Source organism: Pseudophryne corroboree, chromosome 1 (assembly GCF_028390025.1).
Source record: "Pseudophryne corroboree isolate aPseCor3 chromosome 1, aPseCor3.hap2, whole genome shotgun sequence".
Classification (NCBI taxonomy): Eukaryota; Metazoa; Chordata; class Amphibia; order Anura; family Myobatrachidae; genus Pseudophryne; species Pseudophryne corroboree.
Genome location: NC_086444.1, coordinates 758,890,732 through 758,916,423, shown reverse-complemented (window position 1 = coordinate 758,916,423; position 25,692 = coordinate 758,890,732). Strand labels below are relative to the sequence as shown.

The following is a 25,692-nucleotide window of genomic DNA, read 5'->3' as shown; positions in this document are numbered from 1 at the left end:
AACACTGGGCAAACTTAACTCTCTTTGGCTGGCACTATCAGAAAAGTTTGATGTGCTTGACTACTGGAGCCAATAATAATTCTCTGCACATCTTTGTGAATATGCCTTGTCTACTAGCCTGTTTTTTTGTACTGTGCCCTCTGTATTGCACTTCATTTTGACTGCTGATTTGCAACCTATGACATTTCTCCTTACCGGAAGTTCTGTGACTATGATAAGGATGGAATCCATCCAACCATTCTAAGCGAAGGTACCTGTACATAAATAAGGGGAACATTTACTAATCAGTGATAAGAGCAGAGAAGTGAACCAGTGGAGAAGTTGCCCATGGCAACCAATCAGCACTTAAGTAACATCTATAATTTGCGTACTATAAAATTATACAGAGCTGCTGATTGGTTGATGGGGCAACTTCTCCACTGGCTCACTTCTCAGCTCTTATCACTGCTTAGTAAATGTCCCCCTAAGTCATCTACATTTTAATAAACAAAATCATAGCCCCTGCAGAATTCACGGTAGTTAAAATATTCAATATATAAGCGGCATTTTTATGGACATTTTATATCACTTTGAATAATGCAGAATTTAATCTAAAACATTTAATATTCCTAAACATAAATATTGTTGGGGCAATCAGGTGATTTGGCTCATGTATAGAAAGGAACAGAATGTATGCAATGAAGGAGAAAACCAATAGGTGATTTGTAGATGACAGAATAAGAAATGCATTTGTGTAAACAATCTGTGTAAAGGAACTTGTTTGAATATTCATCTGGTGGTTTCCATATAGAATGTTTTTCAGCATTAAGAAAGTAAAAGGGAATGATTAAAAAAGTAATTTAATAAAGTGATAGTTGCCTGTTATCATGTAAGATAAAAAAATAGAATAGTTGATGCATGCATACTTGCTAACTCACACTTTCAGGTAAAAAAGTGTCTATTTCTTATTTATTATTGGCCTGATTCTGAGGTGCACGCACTAGCATTTCCAGATGCGATTTCAGATGCAGTGTACTTGTGAAAATATACTAATGAATCAGATGCCATCTTGTGCACAGAGACACTCGCCTCCGGCAGCTCACATCCACTGCTGATGTACAAATCACGGAACATCGGTCGCACATCGGACGTACCATGGAACTTCTGAGAAACCCTATGCTGTACAGAAAAAAGAGAAGATGCAGGTGCACACCATAAATACTAAGAACACTGCTAATCAGAACAATTATAATAAACTCTGCAATTTCACATGGAGTAAAATTGAGGTACTTAACATAATTTTGGCCAAAAATTAGAGCCCACCTACTGCGATCAGGTGACCTAACATGCCTAAGGTTTAAGTCCAGAGCGTAGGACCCCCCCCAGGCCAGTATAACCCAACTGCCCCAAGGCGTCAGACTAGTATGAAGTGGCAGTTTATATGTAAGTGTTACATTAATAAGAAGTAGCAACTCCCTCCCCAGCCCCTCCTCCCCATAAACCCTATGCTGTCTTAGCTAATACATTGGGGCCTCTCCAACTGTGTATGGATTCACAGTGATACGCCTGTGTTTTTTTAACAACCCATTGTTATCCCTAACGCTTTCTACTTGCTACTTAATTATAATAACTAAATCCTCTGTGTGCGCCATTGCTGATACATCGCCAGACATGCACATTATGGCTCTGAAGCATGCGCAGTAGAAAACACTGCATCCGCAATTGACATTGCATCTGCCTTTGAATCACATGCAAAGTATGGTACACAGTAATAACTTGCTTACGTTGCTGTCTGAGTCATGAAATAGATTTGTTGGAAAGTAATTAAAACTGGTCATCACTTATGTTTCATTTACATTGAATTAAATCCTTCCATATACTATAGCAGCATAAACTACAATTGCTTGTTAATAACAGGGGATGTGTTATGTATACTACAATATGTTTATAATGTGGCATTGGAGGTTGTTATAAAATGAAACCACTAATTGCCTTAAAGTGATGCTGAGCTGCTCCAAGTGACAGAGGGTTTGTGGTTACAACATATTTATTATGTAATCACCGTTATTTAGCAATGAATAATTCAGCAAAGTGTGACTAAAGTAGCTGCCTTTGGGAAAAAGCCATTTATATGCATTGACAAATGCACTTCATTTTTAGTTCTATTTGTGGACAAGTGATATAGCATCTACATGGTTAACTAACCCGATCCAAGCAATCATTTTCTTATACGATAGAGGAATCTTGCTGATAATGGCTTTCATTGTGTGCCAGAGGAGCAGTGAGTTTACAAGTGGTCCAGCGTAGGGAGGCTGCGATTTTTCAGTTTTCACACTGACAAATCAGGCATGTGGAAAGGAAAAAAAGAGGAGGAGGGAGATGGTGAGGGTGTTGGGAAGAAGAGAATACTAGTCAGACGAAGGAGCTGCTATTGTAGAGTAAAAGTGAACGCTTAACCATTTTTTCTTCTTTTATAACCATTTTTTCTATATATGGGGGTTTATATGTTATTCTCATCCAGTGCCTGCTACTAAATCTGAATGTTGTACAATACATTCCATAAGGTCTTGGTATAAACGTGGGATTTATTTAGCCGAAATGTACTGATCTTTACTTAATTTGTTACTGAAGAGCAGCTATCATTCCTCTTGGTCAGCTTACAGGAGCCAAAGGTTTATGTAAGTATAACTCTATGTATATTGTACATCATTTATACAGTAGCTCAGAATTTGTCGGCTACCTTTCTAGGTTTTATTGAATAGCTGGAAGGTACAGTATAGCATTCTTATATACTGCTATCTCTTCCTTATTAACAAGCAATAAGAACAGCTGCTAAGTTATATTACCTGTGCCCTGAGTGCCCCAAGGACAGGGGGTTTATCTATCTATCTATCTATCTATCTATCTATCTATCTATCCATCTTTCTATCTATCAACCTGTTGATTATCTATCTATCTATCTATCTATCTATCTATCTATCTATCTATCTATCTATCTATCTCTATTATAATCATCATCATCATCATCATTGTCATCATCTCTTTCATATGTACTCTACCTATGTCATATGTACTCACTCTATCTATCTATCTATCTATATGTTACTCTCATATCTACTGTATCTATCTATCTATCTATCTATCTATCTATCTATCTATCTATCTATCTATCTACATGTTGCTCTCATAGCTAGCTACAGTATCTACATGTTGCTCTCATATCTATCTATCTATCTATCTATCTATCTATCTATCTATCTATCTATCTATCTATCTATCTGTCTAGTTAGATTTAACATATAAATATTTACATATATCATATATGCATTCATATATAAGTGATACTTTTAATTATGTTAATTTCATTTTGTGTTATTGTGTTCTGTCAGATATTTTAATCAAAAATAGCGACAATTGTGCAAGGGTTATATATGTTATATGAGATTGTCATTATGAATGTTTTATATTCTACTGTTGGGATTTAATGGCATACAATTTTTTTTAAATAAGATTAGAGGTACAGTATAGTGGTTTATCTAAGTCTAAACACAGGTTGCCTCTGACAGGTTAACACATGAAATTCAAAGATAGTAAGAATAATGCTGATGGATCAAGATGTGTATTATATCAGACAGTTGGAATCATGAATTCACAATATTCTAAAGGAAACTGCTTATTATTTGACATGGATCACATATGTTTTACAGCACTTCAAAATCACAGTTGCTAGCTATGGATGTATTCATGAAAGGGCTTTCTAAAGCTAAAGAGGGAGTCGTAGCAGCTGCAGAAAAAACCAAGCAGGGTGTGGTGGAGGCAGCAGGAAAGACAAAAGAGGGCGTCCTTTACGTGGGTAGGTAAAAACTGATCAATAAAGTGTCAGCTATTAAATTAGGATCTTGATTCCACTGGAGGTTTGAGAGATCTTCAGAGCACAGTTTGAATTTTGTTCCTCTTGTACAGTTTGAGGGAAGTTTAGATTTTATAACAAAGGCATTTTATTGGATGAGATTCTAATCCCACATTTCATCAGTGGATAAATAGGAACTGAATCCTAATCAAGTAAAAGTTTTTTGATCTAACTTATAAAACTATGAAATTAGGAAAATACCATTACAACAACATACATTAAGATTTTTTTTAAAATGAGATGGCATCCATTTATACAAATTATTGCAACTATAATAAATAACCAACAAAAGGTAACAAAGAGATAAAAGGTCACCATTGATTTGTCAAATTACCTACCTACAGGTAATGGAAATTGTTGCTTATGTGAGTAGTACATACACCAGATTATCAAAAACCTGTTAGGGAAACTGATTTATATGCTGCTTAGTCTTCCATTCATATTGACTGCGTATTGATCTAAAGAACAGCCAGACCATAGTAGATTAGCAGTGTGTGTACACGTGTGTGAGAGAGTGTGTGTGTGTGTGTGTGTGTGTGTGTGTGTGTGTGTGTGTGTGTATTTGCATCTGTGTGTAGTGTAAACACTTATGTGGGAAAAGGGCTCATTGATATGTACCTGTGTATATAAAACAGTTTCTTAATTTATCCCAGGAAGAGTTGTCTTTGAAACTTTTGAGGTTAGGTCAACACCATAGTGAGATTAAAATGACAGCTGACATCAACTACTCTCTGCAGTTTGTGATCAGGGAAAATAAGGGAACTCTGAGTTATTTAACAAATTAAATATGAACAGCAGCAGTGTTAATTGAAAGTCTGTAGCTAGATAGAAGGAATGTGTTTTAGGCATAATGCTAACTGCAAGACATCGCTTAATGGGGTCACTGACTCCATTGCTTGTGGCCTAATCAAATTCATTTATTTGATTAGGCCACATCCATCAATTACCACACTGCAGGGAAGGTTTTATACCGGTAAAAGTTTTGGGACACCAATAAAGTGGGATTGTAAGTACCAAATCCCTTAAAAGGAGATATATCTTATATTGCATTTATAAGAATAATTTAATACCAAGTTACTTGATTAGGCTTTACTCAACAAGCCTGTATACATTGATATTCAAGCACCATAATAGTAAACTCAGGGGCAGATGTATTAACCTGGAGAAGGCATAAGGAAGTGATAAACCAGTGATAAGTGCAAGGTGATATACGCACCATCCAATCAGCTCCAATATGTCAACTAACAGTTAGGAGCTGATTGGCTGGTGCGTTTATCACCTTGCACTTATCACTGGTTTATCACTTCCTTATGTCTTCTCCAGGTTAATACATCTGCCCCACTATTACAGATTGCAAGTTTGTAAGGTTTTCTATCTACCAATTTATTTAAAAGTAAGTAAATAAAAAGTAAATAAATAAACAGTCAACTATTCTTAGCAATCATCATTTTTTTTTACAAATGTCTGCAACAAGATATGTGTCTGTAAATGTGTTCCAGAAACTAATTGGATATTGGATGGTCAACAAGTAGATCCAACCAGCTGTATTGTACAACAAATTTGAATGTATGTTTCAACTAACCATATATTGTTATCTTATCTTATGTATATACATATATTCTTTGTTTAAGAGACCCCTGAAGAAGTCTTGATTGATGAAATGGGTCGAGGTATTTGCTAGTCCTTATTGGAGTAGTTCATACCATACCGAATTCCACCAGAAATAGGTGGTTAACAGGTTAACTTTATCTTTGAAAAAGGCATACCATCAATGCAAACTAACGTGAAAGCATTCTAATGTATTGTTATCATTTTATGTGTGATATGTTTTAACAAATTTTGGTATATATCACAAAGTCTAAAGCAAAAAGTGTTGACAGTTAATATCAATTAGCGCTGTCCAACTACACACTATCTATCATCTAGATACTATATATATATATATATATATATATATATCCCAAATGGGACTGGCACTCTCCTGGCTGGCGTTCAAGTACCCCGGTGCCTTCTGTGGTAGCAGCAATGTAGAAGTCCAAAAAAAGAACAGCGGCACTCGAGGATTTAGGTGAAGCAATCAATTTGTATTCAAAAAGATGATTACATAAAAGCCAACGTTTCGGGGCTTACATGCCCCTTTGTCAAGGGGCATGTAAGCCCCGAAACGTTGGCTTTTATGTAATCATCTTTTTGAATACAAATTGATTGCTTCACCTAAATCCTCGAGTGCCGCTGTTCTTTTTTTGGACTTCTATATATATATATATATATACTTATAGTCAGGCCCGGCGACAGGGGGGGTCAAAGGGGACACCCATCCCGGGCCCCAACATTGTGAGGGGCCCCAAGGTCCTGCTGCGGCAGTGCGGCTGCTGTAGCATGGATGTAATTGTAAATAGGTTGCTCGTACAGGCTGCGCCCCCTCCCCTGTGGTAACCCCACACTACTCCCAGCCCCTCAGGTCAGCTGTCCGGCACTCTTGATGTGCAGTGACGTCGCGCTCTACTACGCACGACGCCGCTGCATTCTCCCCTTCATTCCTCCCGCCCACCCTGTGTCTCTGGCATCTCTGCTCTGTGAGGAGCCACCGAGCAGAAGAGGGGACTGCAGTACGGTTATAGAGAACGCAAGGCCAGCCAGCACGCAAACATATTGAAAAATAAAACGGCCTCAGGCAGGGTGTCATCTTGTGGGGACTCGGAGATCGGCAGGCGCCTGTGTATATTGGTAAGTGTGCGCTCTCTAATCGATAAAATAAATCCCACATAACACACCCTGGATAAGCAGTGTCTTATGCAATTTCGGACAGCATTAGTAGAGGAGTGTCCATTCCTATGATTGTCATAAGCTACTGGACTTGTGCTATTGATACAGGAATACATTTCCATTAACTGCTAAACCTCATTTCTAATAAGTGGCAGTCAAAGGAATGGACACTCCTCTACTAACGCTGTCCGAAATTGCATAAGACACTGCTTATCCAGGGTGTGTTATGTGGGATTTATTTTAATCATTAATGCCATTGATGTTTTTACAATGTTTTGTATATTAAACACACCTGTATAATTCTTTTAATATTATTCTATCTAGTCAAGAAATCATTTATCAGCGCCACCATCTCTTTGGTTTTATATATTGTTTATTGTGGGTCTGACTACCCCCTTTTTTATTGTGGCAGCTTTAAAGCGCCTGGACTGTATTAATTTACCATTTTGGCTTCTAAAAGGAGCTGTATAAATATGGACTATTTCCCACAGAATGTACTTGTGATCCCGGCATTTGGGATCCCAGCAGTCAGAATGCCGGCGCTGAAATTCCGACATCTGTCAGAATGCCAATGCCGGCATCCCAGCTGTCGGAATACTGAACGTAAGTATGCCAGGGAGGATTAGGGTTAGGCTGTGGGGGAGGGTTAGGTTTAGGCTGTGGGCAGTGGCATCAGAACGCTTTTTGGTTGGGGGGGGCAAGATATAATTTCAGTTTGGCGCCCCTAAATATCTAAATGTCGCCCCCTCTGTTATACCTCATAACAAAAATGGAGAGAGAGATGTAGAGAGAGACATGGCGAGAGAGAGACATGGAGAGAAAGAGACCTGGAGACAGAGACACATGGAGAGAGATACATGGAGAGAAACGCATGGATGGTGAGAGAGAGAGAGAGAGAGGTATATCACCATCAGCAGAATGTGTGCCCAGGAGAGCAGTTACCTGGAGGTTTTCGGGAGGAGGTTGCAAGGTCTTTCCGGCCAGGTAGAGGTTCTGCAGGGGCTCTGGCGGGCTCTCGGGGCGTCACTCACATGTAGGCAGTGGTCCAGCAAAAATTTGGTGGCCATGGGGGTGGGGGGGGGGATGTAGGGAGGAGGAGGGGAGGATAGGCAGTGACAAGGCGGATGATGCAGGATGGTGTAAGGCGTAACTACAACTTTGTGGTTCCCATAGAAAAATCTTGACAGGGCCTTCCCTGCCCCCCGCCGTTGTCACTACAATACCACTTAGGGGATCAAGAGAGAGAGCGAGAGAGAAAGACAAAGCAGGTATCAGGGGTAGAGAGAAAGAGAGGTGCGAGAAAGAGAGGGAGGTCAGGGAGAGAGAGAGAGAGAGGGTTTCACGGAAAAAGAGGGAATGAGCAAGAGATAGGAGCGAGAGAGAGAGGGTGTAAAGGCAGGTACACACTAGGTGACGGGGAAATGCTGGCGATCAACGATATAGTTCATATACACTGATCGTTATCGTTCAACGATAACGATCAATGTCGTCATCGCCGGAATTCCAGACCATGATGCTCAGCCCAACATTGACAGGTTAAGCTACATGTCAGCTCAATATTGGTGATCGCTGAACGGTGTGCGGGAGCGCGCGTCATTCATCGGTCACCGATATTGCCCACATACACACTGGACGATATAAGACTAAAAATAAACGATTAAGACTATTATGTCGTTGTCGTTTATTTTTTAGGCTAAAATCGCCTAGTGTGTACCCCCCTTAAGGGAGAAAGAAAGTGTCAGGGACAGAGAGAGAGTGTGTGCCAGAGGGAGAGCGGGTCAGCAAGAGCGACAGACTGAGGTAGAGAGAGAGAGACTGTCAGGGGGAGAGACAGTGTTAGGGAGTGAGGAAGAGACAGTGTCAAAAAGAGAGACCGACAGTGTCAGGGAGAGAGAGAGAGAGACCGTGCCAGCAGGGAGGGATAGAGAGCTAGACAGCATCAGGGAGAGACATTGTCACAGAGAGAGATAGAGTGCCAAGGGAGAGAGAGACAGTGTCAGGAAGAAAGTGAGGGAGAAAGAGTGTGTCAAGAAGAGAATGAGGGAGATGATGTCAAAGAGAGAGAGTGTAGGGAGGGGACAGAGAGACAGTGTCAGGGAGAGAGTTGAGAGGGAGAGTGTCAGAGGGAGAGGGAGAGCTAGAGAGGTGGGGCAGCCCGAGACACTACCTTTACAGTCTACAGCACAGCACAGGTCTCTTATGGGGGCTGGCACTTCACAGCATTAGGCCCCGCTCCTTAAATACCTGCAAATTGCGGTACTGCCACCGGGAGCCTGCCAGGGCAGGTAGGTTAGTGGCAGAGTAGACCGTGCCAGGCTAGTCCCCCCTCTCCCATTACATACTCCGTGGCTGCAGGCAGGGCCGGCCCGAGCCTCCTTTTTTTTGCAAGCGAAAATATATTTTGGCGCCCCTTAGTGGAATTTATAGGAGCGTGGTTTCATAGGGAAGAGACGAGGCCATAGAATAGTACCAATTCACATTACACCTCACAGCAGCATCCGCTAGTCACATTACACCTCACAGCAGCGTCCGCTAGTCACATTACACCTCACAGCAGCGTCCGCTAGTCACATTACACCTCACAGCGGCATCCGCTAGTCACATTACACCTCACAACAGCATCAGCTAGTCACATTACACCTCACAGCAGCATCCGCTAGTCACATTACACCTCACAGCAGCATCCGCTAGTCACATTACACCTCACAGCAGCGTCTGCTAGTCACATTACACCTCACAGCAGCGTCCGCTAGTCACATTACACCTCACAGCGGCATCCGCTAGTCACATTACACCTCACAACAGCATCAGCTAGTCACATTACACCTCACAGCAGCACCCGCTAGTCACATTACACAGCACAGAGGCGTCCGCTAGTCACATTACACACCTCACAGCGGCGTCCGCTAGTCACATTAAACACCTCACAGCGGCGACCGATAGTCACATTACACCTCACAGCGGCGACCGATAGTCACATTACACAGCACAGCGGCGACCGATAGTCACATTACACAGTACAGCGGCGTCCGCTAGTCACATTACACAGCACAGCGGCGTCCGCTAGTCACATTACACAGCACAGCGGCGTCCGCTAGTCACATTACACAGCACAGCGGCGTCCGCTAGTCACATTACACAGCACAGCGGCATCCGCTAGTCACATTACACCTCACAACAGCATTCGCTAGTCACATTACACCTCACAGCAGCATCCGCTAGTCACATTACACCTCACAGCAGCGTCTGCTAGTCACATTACACCTCACAGCAGCGTCCGCTAGTCACATTACACCTCACAGCGGCATCCGCTAGTCACATTACACCTCACAACAGCATCAGCTAGTCACATTACACCTCACAGCAGCACCCGCTAGTCACATTACACAGCACAGAGGCGTACGCTAGTCACATTACACACCTCACAGCGGCGTCCGCTAGTCACATTAAACACCTCACAGCGGCGACCGATAGTCACATTACACCTCACAGCGGCGACCGATAGTCACATTACACAGCACAGCGGCGACCGATAGTCACATTACACAGCACAGCGGCATCCGCTAGTCACATTACACAGCACAGCGGCGTCCGCTAGTCACATTACACAGCACAGCGGCGTCCGCTAGTCACATTACACAGCACAGCGGCGTCCGCTAGTCACATTACACAGCACAGCGGCGTCCGCTAGTCACATTACACAGCACAGCGGCGTCCGCTAGTCACATTACACAGCACAGCGGCGACCGATAGTCACATTACACAGCACAGCGGCGTCCGCTAGTCACATTACACCTCACAGCGGTGTCCCTAGTCACATTACACTTCACAGCGGCGTCCGCTAGTCACATTACACAGCACAGCGGCGTCCGCTAGTCACATTACACCTCACAGCGGCGACCGATAGTCACATTACACAGCACAGCGGCGTCCACTAGTCACATTACACAGCACAGCGGCGTCCGCTAGTCACATTACACAGCACAGCGGCGTCCGCTATCACATTACACCTCACAGCGGCGTCCGCTAGTCACATTACACCTCACAGCGGCGTCCCTAGTCACATTACACTTCACAGCGGCGTCCGCTAGTCACATTACACAGCACAGCGGCGTCCGCTAGTCACATTACACCTCACAGCGGCGACCGATAGTCACATTACACAGCATAGCGGCGTCGGCTAGTCACATTACACAGCATAGCGGCGTCTGCTAGTCACATTACACAGCACAGCGGCGTCCGCTAGTCACATTACACAGCACAGCGGCGACCGATAGTCACATTACACAGCACAGCGGCGTCCGCTAGTCACATTACACCTCACAGCGACGTCCCTAGTCACATTACACTTCACAGCGGCGTCCGCTAGTCACATTACACTTCACAGCGGCGTCCGCTAGTCACATTACACCTCACAGCGGCGACCGATAGTCACATTACACAGCACAGCGGCGTCCGCTAGTCACATTACACAGCACAGCGGCGTCCGCTAGTCACATTACACAGCACAGCGGCGTCCGCTAGTCACATTACACAGCACAGCGGCGTCCGCTAGTCACATGGGAGAGCAGCCTGTATCCAAGGCGGGCGGCAGCGGCGCTGTACAGTGAGTGACGGTGATTCACTCACTGTCAGCAGCGGCTGGGATTTGATGAAACCCGGAATGGACAAGTTTCCGGAGCACCTGACCGGATCAGCTCCCTGCAGCGACCTCTGCGACTGGGGAGCATAAGCAGTGGGTATGGGGTCACTTATTAATTATTCATTTATTCATGCATTAAAAACATTTGCCCCGTCCTATGCAGCCAGATTTATATAGATAGATAGGTGCAGGACCAGCAGCTATCTCAGTGCTCCCACTCCCTCTGTCTGGGAGCAGCAGCAGGGTAGGTAGGAGGCTGTCAGCCCTGCACAGTGTCACTCTGCCCGGGGGTAGCGGCAGCAGGGTAGGTAGGAGGGCTGACAGTCTTCAGGCAGTGCGGGAGCAGCAGCAGCTTCGAGCTGGCAATGATCTCTCCCTCCCCGCTGACAGCCCATCGCGGACACTCCCCTGGACACTTACTCAGCTCCCCAGCGGCAGCGCTCGATGCAGTGACCTGATCCTCTCCGGCGCTCTACGCGGACACCGTAGTCCGCAGCGCGTATGTGTCGGCCCGGCGCTGGCTGCAGGGGGTTTCAAGACTGTGCCACTGTAGGAGGGGGCAGAGCCACTGTAGGGGAGGAGGTGGCACAATGGAGGTGTCCGTGACTGCCAGACGCGCTGAGGACGCCTGAGGAAGCAGGAAGTGCGGCAGCCGGCAGCAGTATTTCACCTGACCATCTACCGCTCCTCTGCTGCAATTGCTAGGCGCCTCGCACATTTTTGCGGGGGGCGAGCTGCCCCCTTGCCCCCCCCCATTCCGACGCCCATGGCTGTGGGGGAGGGTTAGGTTTGCATGAAAGGATGTGTGGGTCTCAGGTCAAGGGGGGTGGGGGGCCCCGCAGAGATATCAGTGTACCGGGCCCCACAATTTCTGTTGCCGGCCCTGCTTATAGTATAAGTTTTGCGATTGTGCAATGGTAGTTTTCTTTTGTTATATGTTTACCTAGGGATAAGAGGCTCCATAGTCCCTAGAGCAGCAAACCGTTCTATTCCCATTCACTACCAATCAGTGCAGCCCTATCCCCTCTACTGACAAAATGGATGACTCATCATAATACCATACAGTAGCTGCAGTTGTGAACAGAAGATCACTCCCACTGCGCTGACGTTCACTCCTTACAGTGATTAGGCTAGTCCACATTGCTGCCTCCCACCGCCCTGTAACCCTCCCACTGACTCCCACCCTTCTGATGACTACATCACCAGTGGATGGTAACAGAGATGAGCAAAGTTGCGTAAGCAGTACAATGCCTGTACTTGTGTAGGCCCAGCTTTTAGCATTCACAGTACAAAAATACACTCAATCCTGCATCAGCAACCTAATCTTCTATGCTTTTGGACATTGTAGTCCATTAGAGCACCACTAACCTATATCCATATGTGCAGTGACTGCAGTCTTACAAATATATACAGGTTTAGTATCCCTTATCCAAAATGCTTGGGACCGGAGGTATTTTGGATATCGGATTTTTCCGTATTTTGGAATAATTGCATACCATAATGAGATCTTATGATGATGGGACCTAAATCTAAGTACAGAATGCATTTATGTTACATATACACCCTAAACACACAGCCTGAAGGTAATTTTAGCCAATATTTTTAATAACTTTGTGAATTAAACAAAGTGTGTCTACATTCACACATTTCATTTATGTTTCATATACACCTTATATACACAGCCTGAAGGTCATTTAATACAATATTATTAATAACTCAGTGTATTAAACAAAGTTTGTGTACATTGAGCCATCAAAAAACAAAGGTTTCACTATCTCACTCTCACTCAAAAAAGTCAGTATTTCGGAATATTCCGTATTTCGGAATATTTGGATATGGGATACTCAACCTGTATTGCATTTTGTGTATTTCCTCTATATGTGCTATTCTAACTGGATGAACAAACTGTGCAGATTCTTTATTCTATAAAACAAACTCAGGAAGTAATTTCCAAAGCACAAAAGAGAGTAGTGTGCCTGGATTTCAGTAAAGTTAATGGGTTAAAGGAGCAAGAAATTTGTATTTGTGGTGGAACAAAAGATTTCATAGGCCAGGTGTAAGAAATTGGCAATGCGAGTTTGTTCTTTGTAAAGTAGACACTTTGGTCACAAAATTGCAAAGAGAATTCATTTTGTGTAGTGATATTATTCAATTAAGATAAAGGGTCGGATAGGGAAGTGCATATATGAACTCAAATGTGTGCTGATCAAAACTAAAATGTTATCCTCTACAAATCAATAGAACTTGATAAGAGACCTATACTTTTTTTAACAAATTTTGGCTGGGATTTATAGAACAGTAAGATTATGTAGAACTTCCTAAAACTCCCATTTTCAGAGGTTTACTTCAATACATATGGTTTATATACCGCCGTATGTATTAAAAATTGTCCACAGCAGATATCAGATATTCATGATGCTGTGATGTGCCCATATGCAACAAGCATACATTTTTAGGAGCTTCTGCCAGATGGCCAACGCATCTATAGATGGCATTGCCTGTAGAGGCCAATGGCCATCTTTCCACAACACACTCCCAGAGAGGGAGCCAAATGATCCCTCTACACTCCCGTTGCTTGCACATGCATTGGCCGATGGATGCAAATGCATATTAGGACATCCAGGTCATAATCTCGAAAGTCACCTCTTTTCTAGGACAACTCTTTATAAGAGCTGTCCTGGCAGTCAACTATTCATGCACACTGGCCTTAAAAATGTCAGTATGTATGAGAAAAAGGGCAGGATGTATGCAATAATAATACACCCTGCATATAGTAATTTGCATTATAGTACTGTCAGCAATAAAATATTGCCTAAAACAAAACATCACAGTTGATTTTCCTAACTAGAAATTTTAAGGGAGTGAGTAGGTAGAGAAAAAGTTGTGTCATGGAAATATATCACATGTGAATATCACTAGTCAAAATGTGTATTTATTTAGTCTCTGGATTTTCTGAATTTTCAGGTCTCTTCCACGACCATTTTAGAGACAAGAGGGCAGCCTTATGTATATTAGAGCTGGGAACAGATAACGGTTTACGATTCAGGTTGTAAAACCCTCAGCATACTAACTCTTCTTACTTATATGTCAATATTCTTATGACATGTTAATCTAAAATCCAAATTCCTTAAAAATATGCAAAAACAACAGTCAGTGATCTTATTCAAGAGAACCCTCCAGCCAGGTCAGATTCCCTTTAGGCAAGAGGAATAAATAGGATCATACCATAACCTTTGAAGACCTCGTTATAATGTTCTTATGTCTCCTATAGGAAACCTTATAGAATATAGAAAACCTTATTTGCATCCACACAGAAGGATTCAGTATGATATCCCAGCTCACAGGATGCCGGCGGTCAGAATACTGATGCCGGCATCCCAGTAGTGTATACCCTGACATGGGGAGGTAAGACTGTACCCCCTCCCCTATCCCTCCCTTTGTGCAGCTTAACCCTAACCTCCACCCTTAGAGCCTGACCCTAACCTCCACTGGGTGGTGCCTAAACCTGACCCCCCCTTACCCTTAGCCTAACCCTAACCCTCCCCTCTTAGTGCCTAAACCTAACTCCCCACCCCCACGGGTGCCTAACCCTAACTGCCCCCTCCCCTTAGCCTATCCGAACCCCCCAGGTGGCGCCTAAACCTTACCCCGCCTGAATTCTAACCTGTCCACTATACTTACGATCGAGAAGTCGGTTGGCATTCTGACTGCATCCCACAGAAACTGACCAGAGTCTACAAAGAGGAGGATCATTTGACAGGCCTTGATAGGGATAAATAGCATGTCACCAATGCAAACTTTGCACCTTATTCAGGTCAATTTACCAGAGGAGGCGCCAATGTGCATTAGTAGGTCCCGTCCCACGCATGCACACCCAGCCAAATCAATCAGATCACATTGGCTGTGAACGCCTCTGCCTGATTGACCAGCAGAGGCGTTCGCGGGGCGGCGACGTGGTGTTGCAGGGGCAGGACGCTTCAAGCAGGGGCACTGGGCATTGCAAAAAGTTATAATTATGTAATTGCTTAATTTCTCTTAACTTTTCCTTTCATTTATGAGGAAATTATTTGCCAAAGACTATCTTTGTATGTCATTTTAATTGATTCAATCCTTTAAGTATTGTATTTTCTGATATTAAACTTTCCTTTATATGATTGGTCTTTGTAATTCTTAAACAAATACATTTGCCTTGGATTCAGCTTATCAGTGCTACATATCTGTATTACTGTACCTCTTATTTTTTGGTTAATGAAAACTGGAACTGGCTTAAGGTCTATTTGCAGCTGTGTAGCGAAAACGTAAGGACTCTAGAGTTGCTCATGATCCATACTTTTGCAGAATTTGGAAATAATAGTAAGTGTGTGAGATACTTGGGGATGTAATCGGCAACCCCCACCCGGGGTGCTGGTTAAATGTCTAACAAGCATCTCACTGTCCCCTGTATACACTCAGCGGGAACTGATCACACACACAGGGCTTCTACCCCCAACGTATTCCCGGGGGCTGCAGAGAGGAGCAGCCACCAGGACTTATAACAATCGCAAAGCCCCAGCTGCCTAAATCAGTGATGATCATTGATAGTTATTGATTTCAGAATACATCTGGGGGGAATTGATAATAAACTGTTTTTATTTATTGCTATTAACTTTTATTGAAGTCCAAGTTCCTGCACATATAATAGGGATGGTCATAATCTATCAATGGTTTACAACTGTTGATGGTCTATGCCCAATGGCAAGCAGTTTTGCCATCACTGTCAGAGACCTTTGTCAATATAGCATCAGTGGTGATAGCCGATGCCAAACTCAAGCGCATAAATCATTAATCGATGGCTGCACCATCAATAGGTTTCTGAATGATGGTTGCCATCAATGACTGACCATTGATGATTGCTCATTGATGGTAAAGTTACTGATGCCCATCATTACAGTATACCATAAAAGTACTATTTTTATGGTATACTGTGATTTAAAATAAATAAAATAGTGCTAGATAAGTTTTAAATAGATGTTCTTGACTTAGTTCAATCATACAAAAATTACAATTTCTGAGCGATTTTTGGAATACATATTAGCCATTTAACTTGTTAATTCTAATTTTCAGTGTAAAAACAAAGCTGTTCGATATTTGTTTGCTGCCTGCATGCAAACGCAGTCAGTATTTGGCCAGCATGCAAAAAAGAAATACATTTGCACCTCTTTCACTGCGAGATGGTTTATTCCAGGTCCAAACTACTCATTTTTTGTGCTTTTACGCCTAATTCTGAATAAGACCCTTAATGTGTCAAAATGTCTTGACATTATTGACATGATTTATTTTGTAAAATGATGATTTCTTCTGAAATGGAAGCCTGCCAGAAAGCTGGTATTCAATAGGGTGCAATTTTAACACCACAGATGGACGGCAGTTGTACTTGTTAATCTGATTCTGTATGAAAGTGAGAATGACAAATGAGTCATAAAATGAGATGTGAAGTGTGATACTGAGAGCTAATACAGAATTTTAGATGTCAAGACGAATAGTGAGGGCATCGTAAAGACATAATTTCCACAGAAACTACAAGACTTTACCATACGCATCAATGGCTGAAGTGTCTATATTTCTTTCACATAAAATGAAGGCAACTTAAAGTGTACGAATTATTTTTAACAATCCAATTTATAATTTAACCAATTGAGTTTACTGACGTTAGCTATTTGTACCTGTGGTTTAACCTACATGTTGCTTTTCTACTTTGCATATGCTCTATTTATGTATATATATATATATATATATTATGGCAGGGACAGCAGGATTTCCCTGTTTAAGCATGTAACAGCAGTTGAACATGGATCCAGTCCAGGTTTTATGTAACGTCAGAGATTAAACTGCAGCCAAGTTGATTAGTAGCACCTGTTAGCTGCCTTTTAGAATGTTGTCTTTACACAGGCATAATACTCCTGATGCTGGGCAAGCAAGTCAATTGATAGGAGATGGTCTAGGTCTATGTTAGGAGCCATTAAGGTTTATACCATTGCCGTTTGTCAGAACATGGAATGTTATACTTTAACCTGGAACCTGCTATGAACTGTTGTTACAATCATGTGTGTGAACTAACTGCTGGAGAAAGAATAAACCTGCTGTTTGAATTTTACCTGGTGTATGTGATCCTTATCACATTTGGTGCTCAAACAGGAACCACATTGCTGGACGCTATTACATAGAAGCATATAGAAACATAGAATTTGACGGCAGATAAGAACCACTTGGCCCATCTAGTCTGCCCCTTTTTTATTTTATCCTTTAGGCAATCTCAACCCTTTTTTAACCTTAATTCTTTGTAAGGATATTCATATGCCTGTCCCAAGCATGTTTAAATTGCCCTACAGTCTTAGCCTCTACCACCTCTGATGGGAGGCTATTCCACTTATCCACTACCCTTTCTGTGAAGTAATTTTTCCTTAAATTTCCCCTGAACCTCCCCCCCAGCTCAATGTATGCCCTCGAGTTCTAATACTTCTTTTCCTTTGAAGAATGTTTCCCTCCTGAACTTTGTTAAGACCCTTGATATATTTGAAAGTTTCTATCATGTCCCCCCTTTCCCTTCTCTCCTCCAAACTATACATGTTAAGATCTTTTAGCCTTTCCAGGTAAGTTTTGTGATGTAGGCCATGCACCATTTTAGTTGCCCTTCTTTGTACACTCTCTCATGTATTTATATCCTTCTGGAGATAGGGTCTCCAGAACTGGACACAGTATTCCAGATGGGGCCGTACCAATGACCTATACAGTGGCATTATAACTTCTTTTTTCCTGCTACTGATTCCTCTCCCTATGCAACCAAGCATCTGACTTGCCTTTCTCATTGCTTTGTTGCATTGCTTTCCTGCCTTCAAGTCACTTGAAATAGTGACTCCTAAATCTCTTTCCTCCTCAGTAGTTTCCATTATAGTACCCTTGATACTATACTTAGCCTTTGGGTTTTTGAGACCCAAGTGCATGATTTTGCATTTTTTAGCATTAAACTGTAGTTGCCACGTTCTTGACCATTTCTCAAGCCTACCTAGGTCATTAATCATTTGTTTGACCCCTCCCGGTGTGTCTACCCTGTTGCATATCTTTGTATCATCTGCAAAAAGGCATATCTTCCCTTCAATACCATCTGCAATGTCACCAACAAAGATATTAAAGAGAACTGGACCAAGTACAGATCCCTGGGGTACTCCACTGGTAACATTTCCCTCCATAGATTGCACTCCATTAACTACGACTGTCTGTTTCCTATCCTGCAACCAGGTTCTTATCCATTTAACTGATTTATAATCCACCCCCAGGCTTTCAAGTTTATTTAGCAGTCTGCGATGTGGGACAGTGTCAAATGCCTTACTAAAGTCTAGATATGCTACATCTACAGCTCCCCCTTGATCTATTATTTTCATCACAGAGTCAAAAAAGTCAATAAGATTTGTTTGGCATGATCTCCCACCAGTAAATCCATGCTGTTTTGGATCCTGTAAGTTGTTTGATTTAAGACATTCCACTACTCTTTCTTTTAATAGTTTTTTCCATTACTTTCCCTACTACCGATGTAAGGCTTACTGGTCTGTAGTTACTTGCTTCTTCCTTGCTTCCACTTTTGTGCAGTGGAACTACATTTGCTCTTTTCCAGTCCTCTGGAATAGCACCTGTATTTAGTGACTGGTTAAATAATTCTGTTAAAGGTGTAACCAGCACATCTTTTAGCTCTTTGAGTATCCTTGGGTGTATCCCATCTGGTCCCATTGATTTATCCACTTTTAGTTTTAGCAAAGGACCCGGGACTAAATTGAGTCTGAGTGCTCTAACAGTATCTTATTGTGTAAATGGGCAATTCAGCCCTTAAATGTCAACTATTTCACAGCTTAACAGATTTTTTCACTTCTATATGTGGCTTGGAGGCCAGCACTGTTGCTTAGTGTGATGCTTTGCAGTTTCAGTGGTCAGTGAGACAGAAAAAGTGCGCACAAAAGGGGTATACCAATCTGTTTGTGAAACTAGCACACCAGAGAGAGTTAGTTAAGCTTGATAGGTTTGTCCACAAAGTGAAAAAGCAGTGTAATATGAAGGAGGTAATGAAAGTGTTTGCTGAATTGGTTGCTAGACAGTAAAATCTTGCTGCCGGACAACAGAATCTGCCTGCCAAGCAGCAAACTCAGATTCAGGGGCACCAAACGCAGATTTAGAGGCAGAAAACTCCTGGTGAAAGAGTGTCTTTATAAGACTTTGGGCAGGATCAACAGAATGATGGAATTTAATAAATGCTTTTGAAAGTGTTGTAGAGGTAAATGGTAAGGTAATTACTACTTTACCACCAGAAGGGGTACCATACTTTGTATTGAAAAAATATTTATTGTGTTGTGTCTTATTTGAAGGGTAAAAGGGTAGACCAGTTGTTGGTTTCCTGGAAACACGAGCAGATGGTAATGAGGGCGGATCACACTCATCTGTGGGGTGAACATTTAGAGAAGAAAAAAAACTCTCCAGCATATACAGTTAAACTTTTTTTGGTCAGGCATTTATGTGGCAGTAAAGAAATATTGTCAAGAATACAGAGTGTTTCAGAAGACAGCTACTCCGCCAGAATTTAGGGTGCCCTTGGTTCCCCTGCCTATCATCTCCATGTCTTCTGAGTGAATTGGTATGGATTTGATAGGACTAGTGAAGAAATCTGCTTGTGGGCATCAGAATATATTAGTAGTGGTTAACTATGCCACCAGATACCTTGAGGCTATACCACTACATCATGTGAAGTCTAGTAGTATTGCCCAGGAATTACTAATTCTATGTACCCTCTTGGGAATACCAAAAGAGGTCCAGATAGACCAGGGTACCCCGTTTTGTCTCAAAATTAATGAACAATCTTTGTTGTCTGTTAGGGGTGGATCGAATTACTACTTCAGTTTACCACCCACAGACAGATGGCCTGGTTGAATACTTTAACCAAACTCTTAAGAAAATTATAAAAAGGGCGGTGTCTCAGGAGAAGTGTGACTGGGACCTACTCCTACCCTATCTGATGTTTACAGTTTGAGAGGTACCCCAAGCCTCCACGGGGTTTAGCAGCTTCAAACTTCTCTATAGTAGACACCCCATCGGAATTTTAGATCTGTTAAAAGAAAGGTGGGAGCAGCAGTCATCCCAAGAGCCTGACATCATCTAGTTTGTGGCTTTATGACCGTTTCAGTCAAATTGAGCCCCTTGTGAACTAGCACATGAACAGGGCTCAGCAGCATCAAAAACATAGTTATGACGTTACTGCAGTTAACTGATCCTTTAAACTGGGAGATAAGGTAATGGTTCTCGTACCCACCACTGGAAGTAAAATGTATGCCCAGTGGTGAGACCCTTATGAGATCATAGAGGCGGTGGGAACTGTTAACTATAATGATCGACAAGAAGGTAGAAGGAAGGAAGTCCAAATCTACCATGTGAATTTGTTTAATCCCTGGAAAGAAAATATCAGTCAACCCTCTGTAGTGGCCATAAAAACCCACGGTTGTCAGGTTCCTATGGAAGTCACCTTGAAGTCCAGAAAGAATCAAGAAGTGGTAGACTTGGTAGCACAGTATGTATTCACGGCCATCCCGTGGAAAAACCCAAATCATACAACATGATATTATTATTCCACCCGGGGAGGCGGTAAAACTGAGGCCATATCGCATACCTGAGGCTAAACGGGCAGCAGTAAAACGGGAAGTGGAGGAGATGTTGCGTCTATGGGTCAGAGAGGAGTCAAACAGTGAATGGAATAATCCCATTGCCTAAGCCTTTGGGAGCCTTATGATTCTGTAATGATTACTGAAAATTAAATAAAATTTCTCATGTTGACTTCTACTCTATGCCCCGAGTTGACAAATTAGTACAAAATTTATCAAAAAGTATCTCACTACTCTTGACTTAACAAAAGGGTACTGGCAAATTCATTTGACTGAAGTTGCCAAGGCCAAGACAGTTTTATCCAGCCCAAATGGTCTCTTTCATTATAAAGTACTGCCCTTTGGTTTACATGGAGTACCTGCAACTTTCCAAAGAGGTAAGGACAAGTTGCTACAGCCTCATAGAGAATATGCTGCAGCATATTTAGATGATATTGTCATTTTTAGCTCTGACTGGGAGTTACAATTCCTGAATGTGAAGGCAGTGTCTTCAGTCTCTACAGGCACAGCATTTTACAGCTAACCCAGAGAAGTGTGCCATCGGAGTGGAGGAGGCAAAGTACTTGTGTTATATTGTAGGCAGACTGCAAGTCATGGCCTCAACCTAATAAAGTAGAATCAGCACTCACATGGCCTAAACCAAAAGTTAAGTCACATCTCAGGACATTTTGGGGTCTAGTAGGCTATTATAGCAGATGTATTTATGATTTTGCCACTAGGGCGGCACCACTAAATGAATGTCTGAAGAAACAGTCCCCAGACAAAATATAATACGGTCTAGATTAGCAGAGGCTGCATGGCATGATTCAAGGCATGCTTTGTGCGCAGAGCCTGTTTTACAGAATCCTGATTTCAAGAAACAGTTTATTTTTCAGATGGATGTCTCTGGGACTGGGTTAGGGGCAATCTTTTCCCAAGAGGTAGATGGGGAGGAGAAAGTGATGCTCTACCTTAGCCGGAAATTGCTGCCCAGAGAATGCGAATACTCAACTGTGGAGCAGGAGTGCTTGGTGATTAAATTGGCAGTGGAATCGCTAAAATATTATTGTTAGGGCAATAATTTTGGCTTATTACAGACCATGCATCCTTACAATGGATGCACATGGACAAGAAAGTAAATACTAGTGTGACCCATTGGTTTTTTGGCCTTACAGCTATTTATATTTGATGTGCAGCAACATCCTGGGAAACAACACTTAAATGTAGTTGCACATAAGAGTGGTGTTAATTGAAATACTACACATTGGTTGTTTTTTCCATCTCTCTACATTTATGAGATCACCACCCACCGTGGAGGCATATCCAAAGCCACACCAGATATTCAAAGATACCTTGATAGGAGTCATCACCCCCTGTTTCGTGTGAGTTGGGGTACGATATCCAGGCATTTTTGAACTGTGTTTTTAATTGACTCCTGGAATAAGATCTAGATTGATGTGATATCATGTTAAAGATACCTTTATGGACATATCCCACGCTCGCATAGTGTGAGTGGCGGTACGTAGATTATTGCTTTTCATTTTCTGACATATTAATATAATCCATTATCTTTCCCCTTGCGCCAAAGGAGCGAACTGATCCAATCTTTTTTTGCTTTTACATACGTGTTTTGGATTTAAGGTGAAGTCCAACTGGTTCAGTTTACCCCACAGGCAGCATTTCCCCATTGCGCCACTGTGTATATTTTACAAAAAATTTTTTAGACACTTAAATGTAGATTCCCTTTGCAGGAGGTTTGTGGGTCCCAATCTTCCTCACAACCCTGTAGTGAATCCAGTGGAGGAGGGGTAAGAGGGGAAAAAGGGGAACTCTAGAGGATGGTTGAGGGGTGTGTTCCTGTGTGGATGGCACAAATAGATGTAGACGAGGCAAGGTGGTTGAAGATAAAGGGGGAGGAGTGTGGCAGGAACAGCAGGATTTCACTGTTTAGGCATGTAAAAGCATCACATGCAGAACATGGATTCAGTCCAGGTTTTATGTAAGGTCAGAGATTAAACTGCAACCAAGTTGATTAGTAGTACCTGTTAACTGCATTTAAAAATGTCTGTACATAGGGATAATGCTTCTGATGCTGGACAAATTAGCCAGGCGATAGGCTGGGGTTCTGGGTTTACATTAGGAGCCATTGGCGTTTATACCATTGCTGTTTGTCAGAACATGGAGTGTTATGCTTTAACCTGTGCATTTAACATGATGACTAGTGTACAACACAAAAGCCAGAAACTTTTCCAGTGGCTAGTATAAAAGTATAAAAATAACTTACCCAAAAGGTGTTTTGGGAGTCAAAAAGGTTGCGTAAACATCAGATGGATAGTAAAAAAATATTGACCAACTAATATACATGTGATTTTATAAATTAAGCGATTAATAAAAACAATATATTGTCATTAAAATGAAATTAAGTTATTCAATTAGAAAGGATATACAAAAGAAAAATGTGAGATCATAGAATAATGAAAGATAATTCAATAAATAATAATAGTGTAGAATATTGATAAAATCAATAAATGTGATGAATTAAGTGGTGGCACTGGTTAAAGCACACACTTACAAACTAACAAAGTGCATCAGTGAATACACAAAACCGTATACAAAGCAGACCCAAAGGTTGAGGCCGTATTCACTGCCTCCCACAGTATGCAATCACTCCAGCTTGGTAGGAAAGTTTCTAACACCTAGTGATTTTATTGGCTCCTCTTCTTGTCCAGTACTGTACTCTGGATTGCGTGCAAGGGTGGAAAAGGAGTCATTCATATTATTACCGCTGGCTAATAGAAGCATCATCATCAGGTGGCACACTTTCCCATGGCACACTACTGTCATTTATTTCACCACTGCAGATGTAGTACTTCTGCCAATAATGAAGACACAATATGATGCATTTAATAATTTGCAATACCTACATACTGTGTGTGTGTGTGTGTGTGTGTGTGTGTGTGTGTGTGTGTGTGTGTGTGTGTGTACATATATATATATTAAACACATCATTATAAATAATATAATCATCATAATACTCATCATCTAAGTATGTAACAAAATAATTATGAGCACTAGTTATATGAGCCAACACATGCAATTATATTCAAATTTGTTGGCTGCCCCCAGAAAGTCTTTCATGTCCTTCTACTAGACACAGCCTGTTCAAACATCTGCTGTACATAACTAATGCTTGTACAAAATAAGGCGTTTGATGAGATTTGGTTATTGTCATTACAGTTTGACCTTGTTACCAAATCTTCAGTAACTGGAACCTTATTATTCGGAACTACTAAATAAAACATTTTACTAATTATAACTCTTACCTTAAATTCTGATTCTTCATGTTTTATAGGTTCCAAAACAAGAGACGGTGTTGTACACGGAGTAACAACAGGTAAGGGACATACTTTCTATTAGTGGCTTGGTATGCACTTTGATGTCTGCTGGGCAGACCATCTAGGCATGCAGTTGCAAAAAATAAAATGGTTTGCTCTGTAAATCAAGTGTGCTTTACAATCACTTCCACTTTCTTTAATATGTTTTGTGATATAAAAGTTTGTCCTCTTGAAGGAGTTGTGTATTAACTGCTTGCCTAAGTTAGACCATTGATGACCATTTTATTTGCTAATCAGGAACCCTAGTGTGACAAAAAATCTTGTTACAATATCACCATTATTCATATTTAACTATTATTTTTATGTTATACAGCGACATACAATATGTACACATAAAAATAAATCCATAAAGCATAAAGAGCTTAAATGTAATGCAGTGAGTACTAGAGATGAGCGCCTGAAATTTTTCGGGTTTTGTGTTTTGGTTTTGGGTTCGGTTCCGCGGCCGTGTTTTGGGTTCGACCGCGTTTTGGCAAAACCTCACCAAATTTTTTTTGTCGGATTCGGGTGTGTTTTGGATTCGGGTGTTTTTTTAAAAAAACACTAAAAAACAGCTTAAATCATAGAATTTGGGGGTCATTTTGATCCCATATTATTATTAACCTCAAAAACCATAATTTCCACTCATTTTCAGTCTATTCTGAATACCTCACACCTCACAATATTATTTTTAGTCCTAAAATTTGCACCAAGGTCGCTGGATGACTAAGCTAAGCGACACTAGTGGCCGACACAAACACCTGGCCCATCTAGGAGTGGCACTGCAGTGTCACGCAGGATGTCCCTTCCAAAAAACCCTCCCCAATCAGCACATGACGCAAAGAAAAAAAGAGGCGCAATGAGGTAGCTGACTGTGTGAGTAAGATAAGCGACCCTAGTGGCCGACACAAACACCGGGCCCATTTAGGAGTGGCACTGCAGTGTCACGCAGGATGTCCCTTCCAAAAAACCCTCCCCAATCAGCACATGACGCAAAGAAAAAAAGAGGCGCAATGAGGTAGCTGACTGTGTGAGTAAGATTAGCGACCCTAGTGGCCGACACAAACACCGGGCCCATTTAGGAGTGGCACTGCAGTGTCACGCAGGATGTCCCTTCCAAAAAACCCTCCCCAATCAGCACATGACGCAAAGAAAAAAAGAGGCGCAATGAGGTAGCTGACTGTGTGAGTAAGATTAGCGACCCTAGTGGCCGACACAAACACCGGGCCCATTTAGGAGTGGCACTGCAGTGTCACGCAGGATGTCCCTTCCAAAAAACCCTCCCCAATCAGCACATGACGCAAAGAAAAAAAGAGGCGCAATGAGGTAGCTGACTGTGTGAGTAAGATTAGCGACCCTAGTGGCCGA

At 42.1% G+C, this 25,692-nt stretch overlaps 1 protein-coding gene across 1 annotated transcript in view; it reads left to right on the top strand.

Annotated features, from left to right (window-relative positions):
• The first annotated feature begins 2,357 nt into the window (after positions 1-2,357).
• Positions 2,358-25,692, top strand: part of SNCA (synuclein alpha) — a 179,114-nt gene continuing 155,779 nt past the window's right edge. Inside the window, exons 1-3 of the mRNA XM_063917266.1 lie at positions 2,358-2,657; positions 3,687-3,832; positions 24,303-24,344. Coding sequence (XP_063773336.1) covers positions 3,712-3,832; positions 24,303-24,344 — 163 coding nt within the window. The 5' untranslated portion in view covers positions 2,358-2,657; positions 3,687-3,711. The remainder of the gene's footprint in view (positions 2,658-3,686; positions 3,833-24,302; positions 24,345-25,692) is intronic.